This window comes from Sturnira hondurensis, unplaced genomic scaffold, assembly GCF_014824575.4.
Source record: "Sturnira hondurensis isolate 20B ecotype Veracruz unplaced genomic scaffold, ASM1482457v3 Scaffold0018493, whole genome shotgun sequence".
Lineage (NCBI taxonomy): Eukaryota > Metazoa > Chordata > Mammalia > Chiroptera > Phyllostomidae > Sturnira > Sturnira hondurensis.
This window is the reverse complement of record NW_028091124.1, coordinates 2,062,688-2,081,266: the sequence shown is the minus strand read 5'-3', so window position 1 is coordinate 2,081,266 and position 18,579 is coordinate 2,062,688. Positions and strand designations below refer to the sequence as shown.

At 57.7% G+C, this 18,579-nt stretch overlaps 1 protein-coding gene across 4 annotated transcripts in view; it reads right to left on the bottom strand.

Annotated features, from left to right (window-relative positions):
* The window catches only part of COL6A3 (collagen type VI alpha 3 chain), a 70,446-nt gene extending 54,654 nt beyond the window's left edge, over nt 1-15,792 (bottom strand). Inside the window, exons 1-3 of one of the 4 annotated variants that reach the window (XM_037069175.1) lie at nt 15,569-15,792; nt 5,356-5,472; nt 3,298-3,915 (exon numbers count right to left, since the gene is read on the bottom strand). In XM_037069175.1, coding sequence (XP_036925070.1) covers nt 3,298-3,915; nt 5,356-5,443 — 706 coding nt within the window. In that variant the 5' untranslated portion in view covers nt 5,444-5,472; nt 15,569-15,792. The remainder of the gene's footprint in view (nt 1-3,297; nt 3,916-5,355; nt 5,473-15,568) is intronic. The other 3 variants (XM_037069176.1, XM_037069177.1, XM_037069179.1) reach the window with 3 other exon arrangements.
* Nucleotides 15,793-18,579: the final 2,787 nt, after the last annotated feature.

Here is an 18,579-nt window from a genome sequence, read left to right as displayed (position 1 = left end):
GAGCTTTTTAATGGCAGTGAACGTTTTATATTTAAAGCTATTTCTCTTTGCGCCGACAACACTGCTTCTAGTTTCACTGCAGAAAGAGGACGCAAAGCTAGTAGTCCCCAGCGACGGAAAGGCTCCGCCGCAGCGGGACCACGCTCTCGCCCAAGCTCTCGGCGGCGTGAGCCGAGCCGGGACCGCAAGGAGCTCCGCCTCCTCCTCCCTGCTCCTCCTCGAATCCACACGGTCCCTGCCCGCGTCTTCGCCAACGACTTCCTCGCATGATGAAGGATACTACCTTGGAAACATAAGGTCTAACGGGCATAATTTTTCTTGTGTTGGTAATAAGTGTCGTCACGAGAGAGAATTCAATGAGACTGGGTCTTCGCTAAGAATTCCGAAGCATTGGCCACTCTTTAGCCAATGGGATTCCTGAAGGGTCTGCCGGAGGGCGGTACCCACAGGGTGGCTGCACAGCCGGCCAATGAAATGGCTCGTGTAGTCACATGACTAGAGGTTCTGCCAATCACACCGCGGAATTCCTCAACGTTTCTCAGGCCTGAGCCGAGGACCCCGAGGGACCAAGGAAGGTTTGCCAGCCGCACGCTTCGCACAGCAATACATTTAAAAGAAGGATTAACGATGGTCCCAGGGTCAATCACAGAAAATATCACAGGCTGACACCTTTCTTATTAATTTATTTCTTATTTTTAATTGCAACTGACAGTAGTATGAATAAGCTACATGGACCCTGCGGGAAACCCCTTGAACCTGTCTCTTCTCAAAGGCCAAACAGCTGTGGGTCATAGAAAAATGTTGGATAATTTGTCATCACTGAATGAGCCGCATGGTCCCCTGATGCGCACATGATGGCCACACACGGGCATGCTGTGTTACCCAGGACCCTCAGGGGCAGGAGAGGCAGGGGCCTGCATCCGGCGGGGCCCCTCCGCAATCTAGGGGCACTCGGAGGGCAATCAGATCCACTTAGAACGAAAACCGGGGGGCCTCTTTGGTTTTCTGCCTTCAAGGCTCATGCCTCACACCCTCGATGGCAGTTTCTATGGAAAAACTGAGCAAGGTCCATGGAAAAACCGTAGCTTCCTTCGACGCTGCTGGAAACGCTAGTTTCCTGAAGACTCGGGGTGGGCACCAGGCCTTCCTTAGCCCAGGAGGCACTTCCTTTTTTTTTTTTAAGGCAAATTTGAAAGATCGCACTTGCGGGTGCTACACAAACACTAAGTGGTCGGTAGGCCGCCTGAGTTCTTGAGACCCTTACGATCTGCAGGGCAAAGTGAGCTCACGCTGAAACCCACTTTTGCTTTAGTTTAAAGTTTGTGTGGCCTATATTCACTATAAATTTTTTTTTGAAAAACACAACTGTCAGAGGCTGATTGAGAAGTGTTCATTTAGAACAGCCGCAATCACTAACATTTTATATATATACATATTTATTTACATAAATATAAATATATATATTCCTGGGGAAAAGCTACATGGTGGGCAGGTGATGGGGAGAAATTGCCCCAACTCAGTAGAATTACTCTCTCTCTCATGACTACCTTTCCCCAAAACCATAAGCGGAGAATTTTTTTTCCTGTGGAACATGCAGTGGGACTAGACTCTAGAAAAATCGCCGAGTGAAGTTAATTAGAAAAGACAACACAAATGGATTAATAGTCCACCCCAGTGCTGCTAGGGGCTTGGGCGCTAGAAGACAGAGATGTTCTCGCAGCATAAAAACAAAGGTTTTGCCATTGGTGTGGAAACATCCTGGGCTGATAGGCCCCTGTAGCGTTCATCATCTAGTCATCTGTTCATTTCCATAAGGATTAAACGCAGGGGCAAATTCTTGCACCCTTTTTCCTGCCCTGGCCAGAGCATCGGTAAATAAAAGCTGTCCCATTTGCTGCTGACCTCGCACTGTTTTTGACGTGGATTAGTTATTGTCCCTATAGTCAGAACAGCGGTGACCAGTGAGGTATTGACACTGAGGAGACGGCAGCACATGGAGCAGGCAACCTCTTGGCACTGCCCTGTCACCTGGAGTGTGTGGTCTGGGGCGCTCTCGAGGGTCCCAGGTTCTTTTCCTGCAACCCGGCAGGGCCAACACACGCACAGGTGAAGCCCACCATCCAAGGAGGCGACCCGGCCCGCCCTCGGATCTCTCTGTAGAAGGAGCTCGTGGCCCTCTCACCCCACCGAGGCTAAAATCTCGGCAACCTTTGGGAAACCACTTTAGGAACAACCTAATGAAACACCAGCGCTCTGCTGGCTCTGCCTGCAGGAGGCGCTGGCTCCTTTCCCCGACCCCCAGTCCTCCTGCTCCCTCCCCCTCCCTGCCCCCTTCTGGGAAGACCTGCTCCATCTCAGGCCTCGACTCCACCTTCACTCCCTGCCCAGGCTCCTAAAATCCCCTGTTCCACACTGGCAGTTGGCTCCCTGGGCTAGTTGTCAGACAAAGGGGGCCCTCCATCCGGCCCCCCATTCAGAACCGTGGTGTGCAGCCGATTTGACCCGAGCCCCACCACACTCCTGCCCGGTCATCCTTCCACACTCAGCACTGGGGAGGGTGTTCCTGGGTCTGGCTGGCAAAACGGCCCAGCCGCTGTCTGGTCCACGCAGGGCTGTGTCAGGCCTTCTCGGAGCGGCCGGAGCAGTGCTGGCTGGCCGGTCAGGGCAGCAGAGCCTCTGCAGGCACAGCCACAGTTGCACCAGGGACACAGGACAAGACCAGACCCCAAACTTCCACCTCTGACCCTCACTAACTGCGTGTCAGTTACCTTCTAGCACCCCACCCCTTTCTCGGGCCTGGGCTGCATCACAGCGAAGGTTCCCTACAGTCCTAACTCCTTCAAGCCTCCGAAATGAACTACGCTGTGCAGGAGAGAGGTGCTCTCTCCGTTTCTCCACCGGGCACAGAGCGGGCACCCTCCGCCCGCGCCCGCCCGTCCACGTGCTCTCCAACACGGCCCGTGCTTTCGGGAACCACCCTCCAATCTGACCGCGAACAGTCACACTGGGGCTTTCCCTCCTGAGGACCCTCCAAGCACCTGTGGTGGGATGCGGGTTTTTTGAGAGAAAATTTAATGGTTTCCAAAAACACCTTCTTGGATGTGGGGGAATGCTCTCCCTCTCAGAAGGAGACTGCAGAGAAGAAAAACCTTTGTTTTTAAACCTGTGAATGGCCATCTCTTCCCTAACCCACCCGCCGCGGGTCAGCCAGGCTGGGGCTGTAAAGCCAGCGGGTGCCAAGCTCATCTGCGAAGGACTGCGAGGCAGGCGGCAGCAGCGTGACGGCGTGGCCGTTACCTGTGATGTCTTTAAGGGTCTCTGTGTCTCCAGGCCTTGCTCGAGCCAAGGACGAGTGCACAGAGGACACTAAGCGGCCTACTATGTCATGAAGGGAGGTGACATTCTCTAGGTGGAAGACATGCATTTGGAACGGCTCGCTTGCTATCTCCCTTAAGGCTCCTTCGTCCGCATCCTCGCCTCCGATCGCAAAGACGTTAACGTCAGCAGACTTAGGTCCGGCTGAGGGCAGAGCGAGGCGGTCGTCCGAGCGTCCGTCGGTGAGCACTATGATAACCTGCGGGACTCCGTGCCCGGCCCGGCTGCCGGCGGCCTCAGTGAGGTGGCGCTGCATTACATACGCTAATCCTTTTCCGGTCTGACTGCTGCCCCCAGTGTAAGACATGTTGGAAATGTGGGACAGGACCTCTTGTTTGGAGCGATATGTGTTTAACAGGAACTCGGTGCGCGGGTTGCCGTTGAACTGGACCAGAGCAAAACGGAAATCATTCTGTCCCACAGCTAAAGACTTTATAACATCGAACAGAAACTCTCGGATGAGCAGGAAATGGTCCTTTCCAATGCTCCAAGAGGAGTCCACTAGAAATATTATATCAGCAGCGGCACCATTTTTGACATCTTTAAAAGAAGACATGGGTTTAGGTTTCTCTCCTGTTGGAGCAGTCACTCCCTAGCAGTGCGAAGCGTCCCTAACCTCATTCCGTGTCCTCCCCGCTGTCTCTAAGTGACCCGCGCCTCACCGGCAGCGCAGGCGGGCAGGCCGACTTACCTGAGGAGTGGGGCTTGGGCACTGGGACTGCAAGCTGCCGGGGCTCAGTGTGCGGCCCGAGACCCATCCGCAATCCCCGTGATTGCACACCACACAGGGGCAGGGTCCAGAATGGGGAAAAACACCCCCCGGGGGGGCTTTGAACCCAAGCATGAGCTCTGTGGCACTTCGAACCCCAAAGCCCTCCTGACCAGACCAGAAGGAGAGCCTATCGCGGCGACCCGGCACCATTTACAAATGCGCCCTGCGGTTTGGGGGCGCGAGGCTGGGCCCTGACAAGAAGGAAGGGTGGAAGTAGCTGCTGTTTGACCTGAACTCACCTCCAAAGCTTTGGGCGAGTTCAGGAGAAATAAATGTAATGACTACACCTGCCTTCAGTGAAGACGATTCACGTTACTGCACAGAGGCAAAGTCTCACAGTTCTCAGACTTGCGGACGTGAAGAAAGGCACCTTGACAACTTGCTACACATTTGGGGGTCAGAAGAGCCTCCCCAGGTGTCGGATATAACTCGTCTGTTGCAAAGCTGGGCCCCGTGGGCACTCAGCAGTGGAGGCAGCAGGCTTGGGGTGTTGGGGACGGCCCTTGTGCCGCAGTGGCCGGCTGGCTGGCCACCACTGGCTCCCGGACTCTACTTACCTCGAGCTGACCCAGTGCCCAACCCGCAGCCCCGTCCCCTGAGCTGGCACTCACCGCCTGCCATCTAACAACTAGGGTGCCAGGTGGGAGCACCCCCATCGGGGGCCCAGCTCTCTCGGCTGAGGACAGGGGGCCTAGTTACCCTTCCAGCTCGCAGTGCAAGAAGCGTTTCCTGGTTTCCCGAAGCTCCGCAAGTGAATTCTTAATGGGTTGATTAGGATCGGGTTTTTTAAAATAGTTTGGGGAAACTGATTTCTGAAAGATATTACGATGCTAAATGACCAATGTTTCTGTGTCCAGAATTGTGTTTTGTTTCCAAGGAAAATAATGTCTTCTCCCGGTTTTCAGCGCTCGGAGACCAACAGGACAGCGGTTCTGCTGGTAAAATATGTGATGCAAATGTCCTGTTCGCACCCAGCACAAAAGCCAACCACTTGCAAACCAACTCCAAGGTATCAAACTCAAGTTCTAGTACAAGCCAGCCGCCCCTCGGTGGGGAACGAGCGTCTGAGGAGGTTTGAAAACTAGGTGGATGTTCTGGAGAGATCGACTCAGCTCGCTCGCAAAAGCATCTATAAGCGCCACCTCCGGTCTGGAAGTGGAGGGCGCGGTGCCTGCCCCAAAGCATTAGGAGATGTCTCTGGGTCTTACCTGCTTGTTGCTGACCACGCGTCAACGAAAAGCCTGAAAGCAAAAGGCAGAGGGCGGCCGCCAAGGGCAAGTGCCGATGCTTCCTCATTTTGAATTTGTCTGAGCCCACGTACGGACCTGCAAGAGAAACAGGGCAGAGAATGACCCGTGTTTGGCTCTGAGACTACCGCCTAGGGAGTGAAGGAGTTGCCCCTTTTACAACAAATGGTTTTGACTGAACGTATAAATGAGACTCTTTGAATCCAGTGGCCATGGCTCCCAACTGTGCCACCACCCCTGTCTGCCTCTCACACTGGCTCAGGCAGCGAGAGGGTGTCACTGAGCTTCCGGCAGGGAGAAGAGTGTCCAGAGGGATGGCACGTGCAGGCACGGAAGTGGCGGGATTAAAATACCCAGCTCAGCTTTGTGATCCTGGTCAGAGGAAGCCCACCAGGGAGCTCCGGCCTGGGAGGGAGTGGACTCCGCCCAGATCCCAGTGTGGGTGTCCACCGGTGCAGCCCCGGCGCCGGGGCCATTTCGGACCTTCCCTTTATGCTCCATTAACATTTAGCACTCTCCCCCCAGCAAAAACCTGCTGCATGCCAGCCTCCAGGCTCAGAGCAGAACGCGCCCAGGGCTCCTGAGTGAGCAAGACTGAGAACCAGACCCGAGGGCTGGCTGCCTTGCTGCACAGTCCCCATGACCACCAACTGGTGGCTGCAGGCGTGACTTCCCGCCACACTCCGGTTCAAAGGGGCTCACTCGCTTGTGTCCCTGCAACGCACCCTCGCCGCACCCCAAACCAGGAAGCAGCCCCACTGCACCAAACTGTCCCGTCACCTCTTCACCCTCCGGGACCCGACCTGGAGAGGTCAGTCCGAGAGCCAGGCTCGTCCATCAGACCCCCCAGGGAGCTGGCCCAGGCCATCTCCGTCCAGGCTCACATCCCCGTGGCGAGACAGGACTTCCCTTCTCCCCTCGTCTGGTTCCCGCCAGCCTTCTCCTCGGCCATCCCACGAGACCCCATGCTCCGAGGGCCCCGTGCTTGGTTTAATACTGTCTTGAAATTCTGAGTAATTTCGGAACAAGGGCCCTCCCCTTTCATTGGCACCGAGCCCACATGCAATGGAGCTGGCCCTGGTATCCCAGCGGCCCCTCTCACGTCCCCCCCAGCCCGCTCCGGGGACCCCTGTCAGGGGCATGGTGCCACAGGAGGGGGGAGGGGCACTGGTCTTAGCTTCTGGTGTTATCAAACTGTTCTTTCTGACGTCACGGTATCAAAAGCTCCCTGGCACCTGCTATGGGCCATGTATGACTTCTCATCATTTGTCTCCTGTGCCCTCTCTCCATCTTTCTAGGCACACGCTAACCCCCAGGCTTATGGAGAAGAAATCGGGGCTCGGAGAGCAACCGGCCCAGTCGCACAGCTATTTAGGGGTGACTTGCTCTCCCATGGGCCCCCCACTCTGACAATAAGAGGCTAGGAAGAAAAACATTTTTATACTTGGGGACAACTTGTCAATCAAATTCAATAGCCTGAATTTGGAGCTTTTCAGGAACAAATAAGGAGCCAGGGGAGGAGGGAAACACAGGTGAACCTGGATTCGGGGTCCGGCGCGCCCTGTCTTGGGCAGGCCCCGTAGCTGGCCCTGCCGCCTCACCTCAAACCTGGGACCAAGCTGACAGCGCCCGCGAGCACCGTGCAGCAGGCCGCTGTGAAACGCCCTGCCCGGGATGGACAGGAAGTGAATTCTAGCTGCCGTTCTCTTCCTCGGTTGGTTTTGCCAGCGTTTCTCAAAGTGTGTTCCAGGGAACCCTCCTTCCACGACCTGTTCTGGCAAAATAAGGAGGAGCCCCAGACCCTTCCGTCCTCTCACACCTTCCTTGGCCACTCTCTGCGTGACCTCTGCTCCTGAGGGTTTGTTTGTGTCTTCTCTCCCTCCATCTCTCTCTCTCTTTTTTCTTTTTTTTGGAATAAAGGAGAGCAAGCACAATGAGTATGACGTGGTTTACACCCCAGGAACTGAGGACACGTACTCCGGCGCCAAGTGGGAGCATGTGGGGCATGGGTGCCTCTTCGTTCTTTCGATTAAAATTAAACCCTGGAGCTTTTATTCGCAATGAGCCTCTTACTGGAAACGGGAAAATTGTCCGTGTGATCTAAATTTTACTGGATTCTTTTTGGAACTAGAGCTCGTCCTTTCCAAATACTATCAGAATGTCTTTATTTTTTGACCATCACCTGAGGACATTTTTTTCATTGCTTCTAAGAGCGGAGGGGAGGGAGAAAGATCAATCAGTCGCCTCCCGTATGCATTTAGACCGAGGATCGTCTGTGCTTGGACCGGGGATCAAACCCTCAACCTCGGCGTGGGCCCTAACTGGATTTCAAACCCACAAACTTTCGGCTGCAGGACAACATCCCAACCAATGGAGCCACCCTGGCCGGGGCTGGTCAAGAGCACTTCTTACTATGGCCACAGATTGCAAAGGATCTGACCACCCCCGACAAATGGAAGCGAAACTTTGGTTTCCAGGGTCTGCATGTGAGCCAAGCTCGCCACTGAGGCTTAAACACCCCCCTCAGTGAAGGTTCCAGTGCAGGGCTTCCAGGGGGTCCAGCCCAACGGGCTTAAGTTAAATAAGCCCTCCACACACCAGACGCAGGGCTTGAAGGAACATTCCAAAATAAGCCCGTCGTCTGTGCCCAAGGCCACACAGGTGACCCAGAACCGGAACCCTGACCAGAGCCGTAACAAAGGTCTGCGTTCCCACCACCCAGGGGAGGAGGGAGGACCCCAGAAACCCCAAGAGGCTGTGGCAGGGTTGGCCTGGCACAAGGACACTCCCCACGTCTCTAGGGGATAAAATAGACGTCTTTGATGGTGACAAACCACAGATTCCGTGTCAACAGAATCTATCTGTTCACTGCAGTTCTTTCAAATACGATAAAAAATTGGCTGCCCGAGACCCTTGAGTGGGGTGGGGTGGGGTGGGGTGAAGGGCCGCTTTGTGCTGCAGCCTATGCCCTAAAGGCCATGGGGTTTAATAATAGAATGAAAGGCATCCACATTCTCTCGATTTAGCATCAGTAACTCCTTTTTGTTCATCTGTCTCCTTCTCGGAGGGATCTGAGACGCCTTGAAACTTAAAAAGACCCCCCTTTTATGAAGCTCCCTGAACCCAGCCATTCACCTCGACCTGGGACTCCACCGTGTTCCAGAGACTCTCCCACGCTATTTTGCGGTGCCGGGGGTTCAGTTTTCATGAAGTCTGCTCAAACGCTGTTTCATTTTCCACGTCTGGAAATCTTTTTTTAAGAAAGAGACATGCACACAAGGAAATAATTTGGAAACAAAGGCTTAAGTGCATCCAGAGCTCCCATTTTGAAGTCATTTCTTTGGTCTTCTCCAAGCACCGCCTTCCAAAGTCAGGCCGGTCCTCCCCCCACCCCCCCAGGGCTGGGACTGCCGTTAACTCCTCCCTGGCCCTGCTGCCGCCTGAGCTACAAAGTTGGAGGCCACGGGGCCAAGATGTGCCGTCTGCTGTGACATGAAAAGTCACGTTTCAGGGAACCCGAGGCGTCCTGAGTTTGCTCGTTCTTTTCCTGCCTCTTCTTCCCCTTCTGCCTGAACCCCACAAAAGGAGTCACTGTTCTCAGCCCCAGAAAGGAAGCTAAGAGGGGGCGTATTGGGTCCACCCGTTAGGAGGAGAGTGGAGTTTAATATGTTACTGCCATTGGAAGGAGCTCCGGGGGACCCTGGAAAGCAAATGACTGGGGGCAGCCTGAGGAAAGCCCTTCAAAGAAACCTCTGAGAAGCTGGCGCTTCCAATCCAGGAAAATTCACCGGACACCAAGCACCGGCCACAAGCCGGTATCTGTAAACAGTGACGTGCTTGACCCAGGCTCTGAACGAGGTTCCCGTGACAGCTTTTAACTCTCCGTCCCTGTGGGCGCTGGCTCAGCCTCACTGCCACTCACTGGGGTCCTAGCTGGACATGGAGGGGCTGAGCCGAGTCCTCAGCTCTTCCTGGTAAAATGAGTGAAACAATTCCTGTTTGGCGGCTCAGGATTGGAAGAGAGCCACACAGACGGTGAGGAGGGGACGTCCCCTCGAAGGCAGCCTCCTGGGTGAACGAGGTCCCCAGGGAGGATGTGCTGGGCCCGTGGGGTTGGCTTGCTCCCCCGACAAGGGCCACTTGGAGAACCTCCCCAGCAGCTGCCCACGTGCTTGGGAATCCAGTCAAAGACTCCCCGGTCCAAGACAATGACCTTCAGGCAGAAAGTTCCATATCTGCAGAAGCTGGAAAAGCTCAACGCCCCAGTGCCAATGTGAAAAACACTTCACCCTCGGAGGTGCCAGGCACCTGGACAAGGCTTTCCACATTTGCACCACAAAGGGCAAAGCTTAGAACGAATCCGATCTTCGCTGAGGTGGGGCCGCCCTAGGGGAGGCTGCAGGGCACACACCCGCCCGGTTCCACTCCAGCCCCGTGACTCGGGGTGCCGGTGGCCCCTGACCTGGGGACCTGCCTCCCCCAACCCATCGTACAGTTGCTCAGCGTGGCTCAACTGCTCTCATATTTTAAAGAAATTAAACGTGCTGGTTTGTTTTCTGGCCTGACGCGTGATCAAGTCTAGAAGACAAGCTTATTTAAAATAGAGCCTTTACAATAATTAAGTTGAAGCATCTGCTAAAATGTCCTTGGCTATGGCCTGAGAGTGACAGTCCAGAACCAGGCTCTGTGCCGGTCCCCATCAGCGGGGGTCCTTGAGTCTCTGGCAGCCTCACTGGCCTGTGAGACACCTTGAATGGCCCGAGGGTCTCACGGGTGGGGTCCTGAGGCCACGTTCTCCGTCCGCTGCCCTGGGCCCCGGCCACCGACGCGTTTCCTGCTGCCCACCCCCACCAGGCCCGGAGAGCCCGGCTCCGCCTCGTGAGCTCAGCTGAGCTGGCTCTGGCCCTGAGCTGCTGAATCGACTGATGAAGGTTCCAGAAGAGAGACAAACCGGTTTCCTGGAATGGCTTCCCTGGAGACCTGAGTCACGTCCAGCTGCGGCTCAATTTTGAATTTGAAACGAAACCCGTCCGAGAGCCCTTCCTGGCAGTGGCCACCCCTCCGTGCTCTGGACCCTGAAAACCGCATGCATAGCACCGACCAGGGGAGGGGCCGGAGACGCGTCCTGCCGCACTTTCCCGGGCCTCCCCGACTCGGAAGCGTTTCTCCGTGCTTCCCGAGTTGCGGCTGGGAGAGAACAGCTGGATGACACCGAGCTAAACCCAGCCAGACCCTGCAGGAGACTAGCATCTGCCTTTGGGAGAGGGTTTGGCAGAACTCGGCGTATTTGTCTTATTTTTCTTCTCTCCTTTTCCTTTCCATACTTTTTTGAACAACGATTACCTCTTTGCTGAATAAACTTCAAATACGCTCCTCCACGGAAGATGCAGCGATGCAAAGACGGGTCTTCCTTCCCATGGTGCTCGGCTCCGCGCTCCCAGAGACGTGGTGGGAGGGGCGGTGTCTGGCCCCGGGCACCTGTGCGTGGTGCGTGGAACCCCAACAGGAGGGAGCACCCAGGAAAGGGCGATCCGCCTTTGCTGCCCTCTCTGCGACCTCAGGCCCCTTGGCCACCTGCGGTGTCAAGGGGGCGGAGGAGGCACCCTACGAGGTAGTTGTGTTTTAACATTCTAAGTAGCCAGACAGAAACCGCGCTCGCAGACCAGAACAAAGGGCCTGTGTCTTGGCCATTTTTGTGCCCCCTGGACCCCAGGCATCCTGCCGTGGAGCGCAAGTGCTCGCTGAGCGTGAGCAAGCAGCAGGCAGAGACTCCGCTGGGGGGGGGGGCTCTTCCCTCGGAGCCGGATTCCATGACTCAGGCCCCAGGCAGGGACCGCTCAGGGTGGTGGCAGCCCTGAGTCTGGGAGTCGGTCACCTGCTTTGTATTAACAAATACTTCAAATGGGACGTTTTGTGTGCACTCCACAACGTGTCCAAACAGGTGGCCCAGTAGGAGAAACTAGCCAAGGGCAGGTAATGAAAAGCTGGAGTCACAGCATCAGTTCCCACAGACTGTCAGCTGAGTCCTCAGAAGAGACCTCACAGGCGAGAAGGGATGGCAAGAAGCATTCGAAATGATGAAAAGCAGGGACCTACACCCTAGACGGCTCTATCCAGCCAAGCTTTCATTGAGAATGGAAGGGCAGATATAGTGCTAAGGTCAAGTTCAAGGAGTTCATCACCACCAAGCCCTTATTCTATGAAATGTTCAAGGGACTTATCTAAGAAATAGAAAATCAAACTATGAACAATAAAATGACAACAAATTCACAACTATCAACAACTGAATCTAAAAAAAAAGCCAAGAACACAAGTGGAACGGACACAGAATCACAGAAATGGAGATCCCATGGAGGGTGATCCGTGGGGAGTGGAGGGGGTGGGGAAAAGGTACAGGGAATAAGAAGCCTAGACGGTAGGTGCAGATAGACGGGGGAGGGCAAGGATAGTGTGGGAGCTGGAGAAGCCTGAGAACTTACGTGCACACCCCATGGATGCGAACTAAGTGGGGGAGATTGCTGGAGGGGAGGGGCAGGGCGGAGGGGGACAAAGGAAGGGAAATTGGGGCAACTGAAATAGCATAATCAATGAATACATGTAGAAAATAAAATAAAATAAAGTAAAATCGTGACACAATGTAAATACAAAATAAATCCCAGGGATTCTGCCCAGACCCGGCTCGGCAGGGCTGCACGACCTGACTGTTGCCCCGAAACGCCTCGCAGCCGCTGCAGACCCTCCTCGGCAGGCACGGTGAGCGCCTCTGGGAGACGGGTCCCAGGCCGATGCCCCTGTGACGGAGGAGCCCTGTCACCTGCAGTGTGTGCTTTCACCTCCGTGCCCTCCTGCCTGAGCTACAAAAAACTCCAAGTTTACACCGTCCTTGGAGGCCACAGTCCCACCTCCAAAACACTTTGTATCGAAACCACCTCTCGGGGGTTCCTGACATGGCCCTCCCCACCCCACCCCCCCACCCACTCTGCCCTGCGGAGTAGCTGCGGACTCTGTCCCTGCAGACCCGAAACCCCACCCTGAGGACTCCAGAGTCCCCTGGAGACTCCTCTCGGGCACTCAGGGGGCCATACCGCCCTCTAGAGGAAAGGAAACCAAACTTCACCTTCAGGAGCAAGGCTCTGATTCAAAATTTCACCTCCTTCCCCCAATAGCCTTCGAGATCAAAAGGCACCCACAGTTACATTTCTGAGTATTCGCATCATTGAGTTCCGAGAGAAGTTAATCAGGACACGTGCGCGCTGAGTGGGAGGCTGTCGTGACTCTGGTGGGACAGGACCCTCTGCTCTGAGGGGAAGGGGGGTTCCCCCAAGAACTTTCATATCGGGGAGAGAGAAACCGTATCTGCGAGTGTCCAGTTCAGAGCTGTCTGCGTGTGCAGGGACTTCTCCGGAAGCTCTCCTGCTTTAAATTGTGATGCATGGGGGGTTTCATTTGCCCAGCTAGACTGACCGATAGAACGTTTGAAATGTCAGATCGCTCCTGGGGTCATCCGCTCGCTGCTCCTGTAGGCGGGGCTGGGTGTCACGGCCACCTCCCAGGCTAAGGCACCGGTAAAAGCCGGCTCCCTCGGGTCGCAGTGGGAAAGCCCACGGCGGGCATGACGCCCCACCCAGACGGGGGCGTCCCAGGCCACGTCCAATTCTTCTCCAAGAGATAACAAACCCGCCAGTTCCTCCCAGGAGAGCGGGGCCAAGAGCCAATTTCCAGATGAAACTTTTGGCTGAATGACTGCCACGCCTGCAAGACAGCTGCGTGCCACGGAACCCGTGACTTGCCTGCCGTGGAACTTTCGATCCCCAGCGTGGAATTTCACATGGAAGTGGGTGCTTGACACACCCTGCCAGGCGGGACCACCCTTCGCATGCCCGCTGCCCCAGCGCTGGCAGGGAGACCTGAACCCCGACAGTGGCAGAGATGCTGTGGCCTTCTCAGGGGACAGGGCATCTGAGCCAGCTTTGGGGGGTGGCCATGGCAGCCCCACACCCACCGCCAAGGTCCAGTGGGGTGCCCCGTGGGGGCCACAGGCTGATCGCCGACGGCCAGAGGGCTGCTCCCCACCCTTCCCCCATGGACGTGTCAGGTTCTCAGCTCAGTATGAGGAGAGCAGGGTGACAGTGAGCCCTGAACACGGTGGACATGAGGGGGTGCAGACGAAGGACAGTCCCTGCTCAGGAGGATGTCCATTTCCTCCCATCGAAAACGTCCTTAAGACCCAAATGTGAACACTCACCACAGACAGGATCGCCGGAGGGCCACGGGCACCCGGAGGTGGCCACACCCTCCAGGTCTGAGACTGGGAAACCACGGGACAGCCACGGGACAACGCCCTGCCCGGGGACCCTTCCCCGAGGGGGCCCTCCAGCCCACGTCCTCTCGGCGTTGCCTCAGTGCCCAGCGCACAGAAGGAGACCCGAACCCCCGGACGAAAAGTGTCCCTCTCACCCAAGAAGCCATCAAGACCACGTGGCCACTCCTAGCTCTCGCATCCCTCCCGCAGCCCCTGGCCGCCCCCCACCCCCACCCACGTGGTGCCCGCAGCCGCAGGCCCCCAGGAGGCAGCCTGATGAGGGAGCCGCAGCCGGCAGGATCCGGCACAGGGCCAGTGCAGTCGCTGAGGCTGTCTCACCTGTCCTCCACGCGCCGCAGGGACTCCGGGAGCCCAGAGCAGCTTCCCGTCCCTTGTAACAGACTGAGGGAGTGGGGCATCATCTTCTGGGGGAGCAGAGCAGACGGCAGGGGCAAACCCAGAGCGTGACCTCAGGGTCTGCACCAGAGGCCTCCTGCTTTCCCGCCCCAGGCAGGGATTTCCTGCCACCGCCGCCGCCCACACCCACAGTCCCGTGGCCTCCGGGAGTAAGTCAGCCTCTGGGAGCGCCCTGTTCTTCCTCTCCAAAACTGCGGGACCATGCCTCAGGGGCTCCCACTGGGGACACCCCCCACAACCGGCGGCCCAGCAAACACCCCAGAAGTCCCAACAATGTCCAACAGCCTGCTGCCCCTCAGTAGATTTGGGTTAGAAACAAAGACTGCATGGGCTTAAGGCCAGCTCTGTGCAAGTTTCTGAAGTGTTCGGAACGGGTCCCCTGCGAGGTGGGGGACCCCAGGTTCAGCACATTCTGTCCACATGAGCTCTGAGCACCCCCAGGAGTCCTCACTCCCACAGCTCTCAAGGACCCACCTGGGAGGGGGCCCCAGCCCTGCGGTCCCACTGGGTGCAGGACACCCCTCCCCCAGCCTAAAGTGGTTCATTCTTGGGGTCCAGACCAGCCCCTAACCCTGCCCCTTAGGCTGGCTGTGAAGTGCTGTTTTTCGGAGTCCCCCATATTCCACAGGGCCCTTCCCGGGGCCCCACCCTGCTCTACCCCACACTGATTCCCTAACACACTGAGCCCTTGAACGAGGTCCCCAAGGCTGGCAACTGTCAGGAAACACTTTCCATCCCGGGCGAGAGGACCGAGCCCCACCCTCCCGGCCAGGGAGCAGCCCAGGCCTCCCAGCTTGGCACCCACCCCCCATCTGGGCAGCACAGGCCGGCCGTGGCCCCAGGGCCCCCGGCCTTATCCCCTGGGCGAGCTGCCCAAACACCAAATGCCTTCTCCTCGTCTGACCCTGCAGCTCCTTCAAGCAGCCCCAGGGGACAAAGACTCCAACCGAGGTTCCTGAAAAGATGAAGCCCTGCCGGTCCTGGCTAACTCTTGGCTTGGCCCTGAACCTGGACACTGAATTTGCCGCAGTCCCCCAGAGGCCACAGATGTGCTCTGTCAGCCAGGACTGGCACACCTGGGGGACTCACGGGCACCCCCCATGCTCCTGCTAACAAAGAAGACCCCCACCGAGCTGGGGAGGGAGAAGGCGCATCCCACACCTCGTGGGCCCAGCAGCACAGCCACCGGAGAGCCCAGGCTGGGTTGGAAACCCCAGGCGCCCTGCGGCAACAGCCCAGGTACACCCCTGGGCAGCCCACGGCCTCAATGGTGTTAAGGAAGCCCAGTGACCAAAAACGGAGAAAGAACATTCAGCCGAATTTTCCAGAGACCTGCAACTTGTAAAGAAAACGGACACTGCCGGAGGGACCCCGGGGCCACCTCCCATGGTCCCCAGCTTGAAAGCATTCCCTCCTGGGGCGCAGCCTTGGGGCCACAGAGGAAGTCACACTCACCCCGAGCAGACCTGAAGAGGTGGCTTCCCTGGGCTGCTGTGCTCAGTTCCGCTGAGTCTGGCTCATGGCTGTCCAGCTCCCAGAGTGTCCCTGTCTTCCTGTAGGAGAGGGGACCTGAGTGGAGGAGGAACACTCCCCGGAGGTCCCTGCAGGAGGCTGGAGCAGGGGAGAGCGCAGCGGCCTTTGGGGGAAGACGGAGCTGCACACTGGCCGAGGTCCAGGGGTACAGTTAGGGCCTCCTCTGGCCCCTCCTCCTCCCCCTCCCCGCCCCCACCCCTCCCGGCCCCTCCCCACCGCCAGCCTCCTTGCACTGTAAATGAGAACCAGACCCTGCCCTGCTGCTCCCAGCCCCTGCAGCGGCCGAGGTCACCCTCGGGGGGCTGTCTTCCCCTGACACGCGTGGGGCTGGGCTCCCACAAACCCCGACTCTCGAAAAAGGAACTCACCCCTCGTCCGCGTCACCTCTTGGGCTGGGCTGCCAGCAGCAAAGGGGATAAATTTTGGAGTTTTTCTGTGGGTCTCCACAGTGTCCCTGCAGTGTTTTCCAACACCCTTGGAAAGGAAAACAGGAAATGCAGTTGCCCCTACCCCTCACCACGCCCACCTGCCCATTTCCTCCCTGAGTTTCTGAATGGAGACTTCTCCTAAGAGCCTCCCCTCAAATATTAATGCCCCAATCAAAGCTGCCCCGGCTTCCACTCCCCGAAGCTCTGTTCCCCAGCGAAGAGGCGAGCAAGGGAGACCTCGTCTTTCCTTGCAGGTCTGTAGTTCACGATTCAGAGTGTGAGGCTGGGGGCGCCGTTCCGGGGCGCCTCCAGGGAAGAGAACAGTTCTCTTGCTCAGAGTTTCAAGGAAATTTTTGGGAGAGAACTTGCGTTTCTACAAGGCCTGGCGCGGGTCCGACCCTTTGATGCCAGTTCTTTCTTCGATGGTGGACAGTGACACCCCAAGCCCCTTCCAAGGGACGTGCCTGTCATGTTTTGTGAGGGCCGGGGAGGGTCCCGTTTCACAGACAAGGGGAACCCGAGCCGGTAGCCGAGCTCTGAGCTGAGCCCGGGCCTGGGACACGCCCCTGGCCGGCGGCCCCGGTGACAGCTCGGTCAGTGTGAAATCCTGCGTCCGGCAGGGGTAAGGCCTGCTTTTGCGCGGCGGGCAGGGTGGTAACACAGGCGTGATGGTTTATGGTTTTAATGTGGACATGTCACCGAGCATGTCATGTGGTGTGCTCGAGGGTGACAGTCACGGAACAGAACTACATGCTTATGATTTTGCAATATCCAGGTGCGGTATTTGTGCTGGCCCCTGTATCAGAGACGCCTGAAGGGCGCTTTGGCTTCCTTCCCACGGAGCACCCCCTTTGAGCCCAAGGAATATGGGGAGACGACACCCAGAGACCAGGCCCTCACCCCTCCGGCAGCCCCAGGGCATCCTGGGGTCCAGCCCGCAGAATGTCAGGCTGGGGGACGGGGCACACTGTGGCGAGTCCCGGCTCCTCACCTGTCGGTGAGAGAGTGAGTGGAGGCTGAGTGGGAGCCACGTTCCCCGTGTGGCGTGTGGAAACACACCATTCCAAATAGCTGAGGAGAGCCCTTCCTTGGAATCAGGAGAACCAGGGTTAAAGAGCAAAAATGATTCAGTCAGGCACCGCACTCAGTGACCTTGAACTGTCCCAGGCCACCAACGACCTAACTCTCCAACACCGCCTGTGGCTCCGGAAGCCCCCGAGGCCGGTGGTCATGGGCGGTCAATCTCCAGGGTCTTCCCTCGCGCTCCTCAGACGGAGCACCCGGCGCCTTCGGTTTCCTCGACGGTTCCCGGGACGCGGGGTCCTCGCTGCAAGGTCCCGCTCCTCTCTGCCAGCTGGGCCCGGTGGGGCGGTCCCCACTTCGGTCAGCGCCGACCTAAACGTTGAGGATCCCCGGTCTGCCGGCCCCCGAGGGACTCCGAGGGCCACAGGGCCTCTCGATGCAGCTTCCCCTTCAGCGCTGGGGCGAACTGGCCTGGAGACAGCACGTCCCCTTCGGCACAGCTGGGGGGTCTCCCTCCTGCCTCCCAGGCCCCCCCTCGGGGGCTGGGCCTCCCTTGGGTGCACAGCTGTGACGTGGAGAGGCGACGGGGGTGCTCTGGCCATTCCCTGCTGCTCGGGCTGCGCCTCAGGCCCCCAGCAAGCCCAGCAGGGGCCTCCCCCACACCCCTTCCCGGGGCGGGGTGCCCACGGCAGGACCGAGGCAGAACAGCGCAGCTCTGCAGCCCGCTCCTCTGGGGTGCCCCCACCACCCCCAGATAATTCCCCGCCGCGAATCCCTGTGAGCTCGCAGCAGCCAGACGGGGTGTGCTGTCCTGCTCGGAGCCCCAGCTGGGGCCGGTGCACTGATACATCAGCTCTCAACGTCGTGCTTCTGAGAGAAAGACCCTCAGGCCCCCTGCGGTGTGCTGGGCGCACTGTTGTTTGCGTCAGCCTCCAGCCTGGGGGTGGCACCCAGGTGCCCCCCTCCACCGCTCCCCCCCTTGGCGCCTCGTCTCTGGGAAGGACTCTCCTCCTCCCCATCGCATCCCGCCCAAGTGTTCGAGGTTGTTTTTTAGGGGAAATGTGAAGTGGTTTCTCCTCAAATGTCATCTCTTCCTCTTAATTCACCAAAGGAAATCGAAGCTGGTGGAGAGGAGGCTGCAGGTGGCTCAGCTCCCTTGCGTGGCCCTCACTTTGCAGACGGCCTGGCCGCGGGGACGGGAACCCCGAGCTGGTGGGAGTGTTAACTAGAGCTGCTGCTGGCGCCCTGGGAGGAGGGGCGTGGGGGGTTCACAGCCAGCTTCCAGGATGCAGCTTCCAAAAGCCCACATGGACTAAGCCCTCTGCCCCTCCATGTCTCAAATAAGCACCCCCAAAACGGTTCCCAGCCCCACCACCCTAACATCCAGCACCCCATAATAAGCACCGGTAGCATTCACAAAGTTGACCAGTCCCAGAAGCCCACCACTGTGACCGTTGCCCCCAGCTGAAACCCACAGCCCCT